We start from the raw sequence: 10,927 nt of genomic DNA, 5'->3' as shown, positions 1-10,927 counted from the left end.
TCTTCTTACAAATCTCCCGGCCATCTGGGAAGACAAGAGCCCCACTTCCTTCCATCTGAAAAGCTGTAAAAGAGCAAAAAGAGTGTTGGTCTGTTGTTAGCTACAAAATATGAAGAAATGCCTTTGGGCTTCAACTGAGAAATTTTGGAAATGTGGCCTCCACTCTCCTAATGAACAAAATGATGCTGTAGACTCACCAGGAAAATCTAGCTAGCTTGCGAATGTTTATTTTCCAGCCTTTACCACTTCAATGCCAATTTTTTGAACAACCTAATTAAGTCAACAAACATTACAGAGATGGTGAAAAGCATTACAACCTAAACCCCATCCTCTCTTTTTGTCACGTTAACCTTGTGAAGAACTTTTGGCCTTGACATTACTGAGCTAGCTAAGTTCTGTTAGCCGCTGACTGGCTGCACCTGATAACCAGCATTAACATTCACTGAATACATGAAGAAACCCGGACCTAACCCATCCTCCTAATGCGAATTACTACAGCTGGCCTTGTCCAAAACACTTGCTAAATGTAGTTAACGTTAACCCATTCTCTGTATTACATCATGGTGAAGAGCTGTAATGCTACATTATTGTCAACTTTCAAAACGGGAATAGGAATGCCTAATATTACGTCGAGCTGTATGCTAAAGTAACGCTATCAACTCAGGTGAGCTTTTAGATTAGCATCACTCATCCCTACGGTGATTGGTGACAGCATCCAGCTAGCTAACCCTAACTCGGAGTCTCAGATAAGATGCAGACCCAGAGAATTATATAATAACCTCAGTCCATATTTACCAGCCAACATAAACACATGACACTAGTAGTGTAACGCCTACATCATCTTCACTTTTGAAGCCGTAGTGATAGGTAAAGTTAATTATCACTCACTGAGTTACTATTTTCCAATGACTACATTTTTTAGAGCTCCCTGCCTAAATATAATAAACTCGGCCAGGCATTTTCAGCAGCATTAATGCTTAATAGTGATGAACATTAACTTAACTGTGGCCATTTGGTTTCCTCTCCTCAAAAACCACTACCTCCACCTGCGGCGAATTCAAACAGTCCACACTGAGTTGAATTGGACCCAATGAGCTGGGCTGAGCTGATTGGGTGGGGGAGGAGGAGGGGTGCATTGATTCAACTGTCAGTGAAAATGACCCAATCAATAACCCAATGGTTGGGTTACACAAAACTACCCCAAAAAACTACCCAAGACTGAGAAAATTACCCAATTAAATGACCCAAAGGCTTAACCCAGGGTTTGGGTAGAAAAAATAACCCACCACACAACATTTACACAGTTTAGGACTGTTGCATGATGGAGCTGATTTCAATAAACACTAAGGTGTTTATTGACGTTTTATTTATTTATATATTTATTTATTTACTTATTTATTTATTATAGGTTTTTGGATAGAAGGCTTCAGATGTAACAGACATATGCTGCACTGAAAATGCCAAATAGTCTAGAGAGCAGCAGAAATCAGGATAATTGCATAATCAGGATATGTTGCATTACAATAATGGTTTTGAGTGATCTGGGGGTGATTTACTTAAATTTGATATTTTCCTAAAAACAGCCTTAATGAAAGGGTTAAGAGAATTTAACCACTGATCTGTTGGAAACATGCCTTTTACGATGATAACACGACCGTTTTGTGGTTGAGTTGTTTTTCTGCTAGCTAATAATAGTAAGTTGGGTAAGAGATGAATGGTACAGATAACTGCTGTTACGAAACTTAAACTCATATTAAAATGCACCATTTGCTAACTTTTTTAAGATCATCATTAAAAGAGGTTTTTTTTTCCTCAACTGAAATCTCCACGAAAGAAAAAAAATATATCGTTCTGCTACACTACCGATGCTACTAAGCAATCAAGTGATATGCTAATAACAGAATACTGATGTATGTAAATAAGACAACAATATGTGAATTGTGAATGTTTCAGTTGAGTGGAAATGTTTCTATTGATTTTTTAGTTAAAAAATATCATTAATCTACAAAAATAGCTATATATTACAGCTAATGCAGAGTTTACACTACATGACATTAGGCTTGATTTTCACTCGCCGATAGTTTTGTGGAGATCGCCGACAAAAGCCCGAAATCACATTGCAAATCAGAACTCGCTCCCGTGAGCGACCCAATGTATATATGATCAAAGACGCGATCTGAGAGAAGCGCAGACGCGTCACCGATATAAGTGAGATATTGAACATGTTAAATATCTGGACCTGTCTGCAATTCAAAATCGCGTAATGTGAAATGTGTTTTGACTGAATATAACTGCAGCGCTGACCTACAGCCATTGAGAGAGCAAGAAACTGTTCTAAAAGATGAAAATGAGCCAGTAATAAAGGTAAACAGGCAAGTTATTAGAATATTCATATCAAGATTTTGATATAACCTGCTTTAATTTTGTTTTTTATCCTTATGATTCATCCATTTTCTATTCCACTTATCCTACTGGGTCACGGAGAACCTGGAGCCTATCCACAGAAGCATTGGGCACAAGTATACACTGGATGGGGTGCAAATCCATCACAAGGCACAATCACATACACATACTACAGCATGTCAACCATGCAATAGTCTACCATGCATGTCTTTGGACTGGGGGAGGAAACCCCCACATCACGCAAGGAGAACACACAAACTACACACACACAGGGCCCTGGTGGGAATCGAACCCCCAACCCTGGGAGTGTGAGGTGAACGCATTAACCATTAACCCACCTATCCTATCCTATCCTATCCAACATTGAAATCTGACACATTTTTTACTATAAATGACATTTTTGTAGTTTGCCTTTTTTCTAATTTTGTCCTAAGATTATATAAACTTATGTAAAGACAGTACATTTGAAGCATTTTAACATAATTTTGCATACTCATACTCAAAACGTTCTTCCCAAATTTTTTCAACTTAAATTTTTCACCTTAAAAGGATATCCTAAAACGCAGATTAGACTGATATTCTACTAATGTGCAATTACTTATAATAATATATATAATAATATATAATACACAGTCATTGTGTAACACCACTTTAAACAGTATGCAGGGAAATATTACGATCATGGTGCTAATAAAACCTTGAAATCAAGTCGTCTGGCTTCAACACTCTGGAAGTGATAATGTTGGGACCCATGTTTAATCCATGACCTTTCAGTTATTTGATTAGGCCATTATTAAAAAAGAACTAATGCATCGAGATCATCAGCATGACACCATGACAGCAGCTAATCTCATGTGATTCATGAAGGTCCTCAGGGGTGTTCACAGATTTAAGTGAGTTTAACAGAAACACTGTTAATAGGCACTTTGTGCCTCTCAGCTTATTAAGATGTTTAGACCCAACTGCCAGGCTCTCTAATTGTAACTATTAACATAGGCGTGGTGACCTGGAAAAACCCATCATATGGCGCTGTTAATGAGTTCTGGGAAAAAAATGGAAAAATTGGGTTTTAAATGCTGTAACTGTTGTGCTATACATGATTTGAGATACATGCAAAATGGGAAAGATTGCAGTTCTCAGATCTATCTATAGATCTACCTCACTACATGTAGGGTGTTTCTAGACCAATACACATTTTACTTAGTCTATTATTAATAATATATCATTGGATATTGCATTTATTTTGCTCTATTGTTTTCATTTATTGGAAAAAAATACTTGTTTTTACAGTGTGTACACATAATGAAAAAAGTGACATATAAGCACTATACGCATTTACACATATACATAGTATTTATTATGTCTACATAATATCAGTATTTTTGCAAGAAAGTCTATCTATCTATCTATCTATCTATCTATCTATCTATCTATCTATCTATCTCTCATGAAATTAAACCCCAAGATAAAAAGTTCTCGCATAAGAAGTTCTCTCATAACAGTTAACCATAATATTAACTACGATTTGAAACACTCCATTGTAAATTATAAATGTATATTTTGCCTGTTCACAAAGGCCAGCATATATGGAGATGAGCCGACCAGAACAAACCCTGGCCACTTTGCTAGAGAAGGCATTCAGGATCAAAGAAGATGTGGTCAGCAGTCTGCATGCCACACAGGGATCTGTTTTGATGGAGGCATCTGCAAGGAAACTACTAGAAAACCACATACATATCATCACAAATATTGTCAAACACCTCAGCAAGGACATTCAGGTATACTAGTGTCTACTGATAGTTAAAGTAGAAATTGAGTCTATATTCACTTTCTTAGGAATGAATTAAGAAATGGGTCATTGACCATGTGGGGGAGAACGAATCATGTGACACATTGCCACAATTTCTCTCTCCAAGTGTGATTTAGCTAAGACAGATTTGAAAATGCATACGAGTAGATTAAGTACGTAAATCAGTGTCACTGCATCATTGGTTGCAAAAGGAGTTAAATTAGTTCCAAACTAATTTATTTAGCAGAGTGACTGTTGTAATGAACAGTCAGTTATTTAATTCTTAGTGTTATAACAACTCAACTGTTACTCATAGGTGCTGGAGGCTCAGATTGTTCAGAGGGACAGTATAGCATCAGGGACAACTTTTGCAGTTCAAAGCCTGGATCACAAGAACTTGGCTGTGGTTGGAGATCTTCGGGGTAGAGTGGCCAGGTATCGATTTAAAAAATCATGAAAGTAAAATGTCAGTGTAAACAGTCACATACAACACACACACACACACACACACACACACACACACACACACACACACACACACACATACACACACTATATGGCCTAAGGCATTTGGGCACCTGACCATTGCAGCCAGTTGTGCTTGTTGAAGATCCCATTCCAAAACATGGGCATTAACATAGAGGTGGTCCCCATTCTGCTGCTATAACAGCCACCACTGTTCTGGAAAGGCTTTCAACATTCCACTTAATCCCAAAGGGGTTCAGCAGGGTTGCAGTCAAGGCTCAGTTCCAACCACTCGGTTCTTCCACTCCAACCTTGGCAAACCATGTTTTCCTAGACCTTGCTTTGAGCACAGGGGTGCTGTCATGCTGGAACAGGTTTGGGCTAGAGTCCTTAGTTCTACTTGACAATTGTGTGATTCCAAGTTTGTGGCAACAGATTGGGGAAGGCCCACATATGGGTGTGAGAGTTTTTGTTACCTCTGAAATAAGGAACCCACACTAGGTACACATCTGACATTTTCCTCGGTGTTGCCGTCTTTACAGTCCACCAAAAAAACAGAAACTGTAAGGTTCTCAATGCTTTAATCCTTTGCCTTAGTTACCCATATTAAGGATCAGTCTACACCGGGACAACAATTCATTGACACCTAAGGGCAATTTTGAGGCAATCCACATACTGGCATATTTTCATACAGTGAGAGGAAACCCATCTCGAGCTCAGCATCAAATTGAAGCTGGTGGAGCTGTTAGGTGGCAACACTACATATGCCATCATGCAGCATAAATATGGATTTTGTCTGCTTGTTCTTTGGCCCCCACTATATATTATGCTAGGATCTGTGTAAGTACCTCCATAAACAGGTTCCTTGCTTACATTCTTTTGAGTTCTATTGTGTAGGGGCAGATAAGGCAAGCAGGACTGAGACAGCTGACTACTTGGATTCAATGTCCTCCATGTTCTAGTTAAAATTCTCTTGTGGACTAATGAGACTGTGACATCTAGCCTGGGCTTTCTCACTCCAGACCACCAGCAGGTGCCCACCCCTGAATATTAACCCCGCTTCTTTGGTGGTGTTTCCTTTGTCCTGTTGAACTGCAATATTAAAGCATATGAACTTGAACTTCCACGTGAAGCCTTACAGTTTCCCTGACAGTTTTGTGAGCTCTGAGCCATGTTTTTGTGGATAGATTCTTGTGTTTGACCTTGCCTTGCCTTGATTTGATCTATCTTTGGCCCTTTGCCTTGACATTCTGTTTTGACATTTATTCTGCTATTTTGGTATTTTGATCCCGCCTGGTACATTGACCCCGATTCTGGATTGTGGTTTGGATTTGTTTATGTTGTTGGTGAATTTTTTCTGACCGTTCATGGTTTGTCCAAATAAACCTCATGCATATGGAACCTTATACAATGTCTCTGAGTCCTGCATTACGAAGGCTTCGCCTGCTACCATGGATCCAGCTAAGGTGCACAACCTCCAAACCACTGTAACCTCCCAAGGCCAGTTACTCTGCAATCATAAACAGCGGATTCAATAGATGATCAGTGTAATATAGAAGATTTTCCAAACCTGCAGAGGGGATCAGAGAGAAACCTGTTTTAAAGTCTGTATGTCTCTTCCATGTCACTCTACCCTTATAGAAATCCTGAGAAACCAAAAATAAATTGAGAATTCCAGCACGCTATGCTAACTTGCATTAAGTGTTCAGCAAGGATAAACCCTTCAAGTTACCACCCCACCGACCCTGGGACTGTTCTATTGCTGGTTGGCAGGCACTACTCCCCCTAGAGGGTGTGTTTACTCCCTTTCTCTTCCAGAATCCAAAGCCAAGAAAGAGTACATTGCTGAGGCCTTGGCTCAAGGGTACCTCAACCCATCCATGTCACATGCCACTGATACCCCAGGTCTCTTGAACCATTAATCTAAGGCTATTTTTGTGTTACTAGGTGTGATGCCACTATAGCCAAGCTGTCTGTGGATGTTACGGCTAGAGGACAGGAAATCCTGACGCTCCAGCAGGAAGTCACTGAGATGCATTCTGTAATTGAGCTCAGACTCAGAGACTTGGAGCTCAAGGTGAGACATTATGAATTCATATGAAAACGAAAACCTTATAAATGTATTACAAAAAATCTGATGAAGTTCAGGAAACTTTGTAACCTTGCCTTGTGTAAGAGATCAGTATAACAAACACAGCAGTAAATGCAGTCAGTCTACCTAAAGGTGTGTAAAACCTTACTAGTTCTCATGATTTCTTAGGGCTCAGGTGGTTAAGGCTATGGGTTAGTGATCTGAAGGTTGGGCTTTCAAACCCCAGCACATGCCATGCTGTCATTGTTGGGCCCGTGCGCAACACCCTATCTGCTCCAGGGGCATTGTATGATGTATATGTGACAAATAAAGGCGTCATTGTCAACATTTGACTCAATTATTATTTTTTTGTATCAACATGGGGGAAAATAGCAATATGGATGGGCTGCATGAAAAAATAGAGACCAGACTACAAAATGCAGTACGTGAAATTTGCCACTGAAACTACATGTTTGGCCATGCATACCCGACACCCCACCTGACACCAACTGTGGTATTGTGGATCATTGATGCTTTAGGGCTGTTTACAATTGTGAAGACCGATGAGATCATAAACATTATTATATACCAGGGAGGTTTTTTCCCCCAGAAAGATTTGATTGTAGAAGGATATTTCAAGATAGATAAGATGGACTCAAACATACATGCAAATCAACAGAATTTGGTTCGAAGAACAGAAAATCAATGATTTGCAGAGGCCATTTCCATCTCTGTAAACCCTAACTGAATACCTGTGGTCTAAACTGAAGATGATATGTACAAATTTAAGACTATAATACATTTTTTTTAACCTTGTTTGGGGTTAGGGACGGATAGTGAAGGGTGCTAGTAGTTTTGGTTGATGGTATGTTAGAAAATGTGTGAAATAGAAAACCAGCAGCTTAAAACACATCTGTTTATCACAGGGCTGTTTCTATAAACACATCCCTCCGAAAGTACGGCAAGGCCAATTTAACATCTAGATGTGTTAAACAATTTAGAACATGACACCGTTGGTGGAAGACCACCCAAATATTTTAGGTGAAAAGTAGGCAAAAAAATGTAGGCAAACGTATAGTATAGGAACAGATAGTCTTAAAGTACAGTAAATTGAATTTAATAACACCTAATATTCGCTTGTAATAACTGCATCAAACCAACAACCCACTGACATCACCAAATTGTTGATGTCTTTTCAGGCTGCAGCTTCATTCAGTTGTTGTTTGTTTTGGTGGGTTTCTCCCTTCAGTCTCCTCTTCAGGAGGTGAAATGCTGCTCAGTTGGGTTAAGGTCTAGTGATTGACTTGGCCAGTCTGAAACGTTCCACTTTTCCCCCCCTGATGAAATCCTTTGCTGAGTTGGCAGTGTGTTTTGGGGTAATTGTCTTTGTGCATGATGAAGTTTCTCCTAATTAGGTAGGCTGCATTTCTCTGTAAATTAGCAGACAGAAAGTCTCTGTAGCCTTCTGAATTCATTCTGCTGCTACCATTATGAGTTACATCATCAATAAAGATGAGTGAGTCTGTTCCAGAAGCAGCCATGTGCATGACCAATGAGCTCATATGTTTTGGATCATGAGCAGATCCTTTATTTCTTCGCTCTTTGGCTTTTCTATCACTTTGATAGAGGTTAATCTTATTTCCAGAACTTTTGTGGCTCAGTATTTTTTTTTCCAGAAATTCCAATCTGGTCTACTGATTTTTACTGCTGATGAGTGGTTTGCATTTTGTGGTATGGCCTGCGCTTTCTTTTCTTCTTCAAACGGTGGATTATGATAACTTCACCCCTGCCATGTGGAGTTGGTGGTGATGTCACTGGCTGTTGTTTTTGGATTTTTTTTCTTCACAGCTCTCACAATGATCCTGCTCTTGTTTTTCTTGACCAACCTGTTTGATGTCTAGTTATTAGATTCTTTCTTTTTCAGGACATTCCCAATTGTTGTACTGTCCAGGCCCAATGCTTGTTCAAGAATCAAGATTTTCCCTCTTTTCTCAGCTTCAAAATGGCTTGCTTTTCTCCCAGAGACAGCTCTCTGGTCTTCACGTTGGTTTGTCCTTTATAAACAAATGCAGTCTTCACAGGCGAAACCCAGGGCTCAAACCAAGAGTAGATATTCAGAGCTAGTGATTGTTTAAACAGTCAAGGCACACTTGAGCAACAAGAAACACCTGTTAGTTACATGTTATAACATTTTGCTCACTTGAAAAATGGGTCCGTTCAAACAAAAGGTGTCTGTTCTAAATTGTTTATCGCATGTAAAGATCAAGAAATGAAAAGTGACATTCAGATCGATCATCGCATATTCAACCTTTTGATCTCAAATCCAAATGTCCTCAGTGTACAGCAAAAACAAAATAATTAGACTTACTGTTCTAATACTTTCAGAGGTATCTGTATATATTAAATCCTGCATTTTAACAGAGCCCCCTAGTGTCCCGGGGCCCCTGTATGACCTCTTATACTGCATCTAGCTAGAAATTGCTCTGGATGCACATAAAGGTACATGTTTTTGACCTGTGTGAGTTATTACACCGCCTCAACCCTAAGACATGCTGCAGCTCATTTCCATCGGAGAACTGCTCTGTTCTCATTCTCCTTTTAAAAAGCTCACTTGCTGTATTGAATGTAGAGCTCAGTGACACACAGTAAATCACTATGATGTAAATACATTAAATCAAGGGAGAGCACTCTCAAGGTGCCATAAAGGTAACTGAAACAGACAGGAAATCAAATCAGTGAAAGCCAGAAACAACCACACAATATGTCTAAACAGACAAAGCAACAGAGCTGTAGATCACCATGCCAGGAAAGTGTGTAGTTCAGTTCCAAGTAGATTGATGATCTCAGTGTGTTTAGTTCTTTCAAGGACCCTACTAAAGGTGTGCGCAAAAATCCCAGTCCCACTAGCTCCTGAAGGAATTCTGACCAATCTTCTCGTTCCTGTAACAAATCCAACCCAATTATTATTTTTGTTTGCTTGCAATATTTTAAAATTTTCTATCCCCCCCCCCCACCAGCCCCCCAACAAAATTCTAATATAAGCTAAATTACTCAATATAAACTATATTAGTCATATAAACCACAGTGATACTAACCTGGACAAAGCAGAATGAATGCTGTAAATCAGTTACACAGCATCATGCGGGCACCCAACATGCTCCCACATTAATCAACATGGCTTTTCTTCTGCAATTCTTCAGAACTGTATTACAATAAAAGGAGATACATGATGACCTTTTTATAATCCATATCTAAAATACCAGATTTGCCTGTCATCTCCTTTATTAGATTTCAGAGTCTTTGGGAAGGTTGGAGACATCACAGTCAGAGCAGATTGTGTCCCAGAAGAATACTACAAGAGACATACAGAGAGACATGCAACAGCTTGAAATAAGGTAAGGTCATTTTTTTAAATCACAGAATAGTCTAGAGTTCACCTCAGACACTATGAAAATTAGCATGAATTTATGAAAATATTATATAACCTTAATAATACATGAAGATATTAAGTGTAGAAAGTGTTTGTTGTTAGAGCTGTAGCTCCCTGTAGTTCTCATCTGGTATTCCATGGAAGCTAAGCAGGGTTGAAGATGGCCAGTACCTAGATGGGAGCCCTCTTGGGAAGAACTAAGGTTGCTACTGGAAATGGTATTAGTGGGGGGGGCTCACTCTGAGGTGGGTTCTATTGTCCCAGTGACACTATAGTATATAAACAGCATTATTTTTTTTGTGATGAGACATTAAACCAAGGTCCTGAGTCACTGTGGTCATTAAAAATCCCAGGACACTTTTTGTAAAAGAGTATAACCCCAGTGTCCTGGCGAAATTCCCCCATTGGCCCTTATCTATCATGGCCCCCTAATAATCTCCATCCCTGTATTGGCTGCATCACTCTCTCCTCTCCTCTCTACTAATAGCTGGTGTGTGGTGGGTGTTCTGGCACACTATGGCTGCCGTGGCATATCCAGGTGGATGCTACACACTGGTGGTGGTTTGAGGAGATTTCCCCCATACAATGTAAAGCATTTTGAGTGTCTAGAAAATATATAAATCTAATGAATTATTATTATTATTATTATTATTATTATTATTATTATTATTATTATGTTTTGCTTTTTAAATGATTTGCACCCTTACAGTTAGTACTGGGTAATGACTTAAAGGAGCTACCCAAATATTTTGGGACTTCTCTAAACATT

The 10,927-nt window shown here is 39.2% G+C and overlaps 1 protein-coding gene across 1 annotated transcript in view; it reads left to right on the top strand.

Annotated features, from left to right (window-relative positions):
- The first annotated feature begins 3,725 nt into the window (after nt 1-3,725).
- Nucleotides 3,726-10,927, top strand: part of fam81b (family with sequence similarity 81 member B) — an 11,121-nt gene continuing 3,919 nt past the window's right edge. The window contains exons 1-4 of the mRNA XM_017451451.3: nt 3,726-4,181; nt 4,509-4,627; nt 6,605-6,734; nt 10,017-10,123. Coding sequence (XP_017306940.2) covers nt 3,990-4,181; nt 4,509-4,627; nt 6,605-6,734; nt 10,017-10,123 — 548 coding nt within the window. The 5' untranslated portion in view covers nt 3,726-3,989. The remainder of the gene's footprint in view (nt 4,182-4,508; nt 4,628-6,604; nt 6,735-10,016; nt 10,124-10,927) is intronic.

This window comes from Ictalurus punctatus, chromosome 22 (assembly GCF_001660625.3).
Source record: "Ictalurus punctatus breed USDA103 chromosome 22, Coco_2.0, whole genome shotgun sequence".
In the NCBI taxonomy this organism is placed as follows: Eukaryota; Metazoa; Chordata; class Actinopteri; order Siluriformes; family Ictaluridae; genus Ictalurus; species Ictalurus punctatus.
Note: the sequence above shows the minus strand (reverse complement) of the source record. Positions and strands in the feature narration are given on the sequence as shown.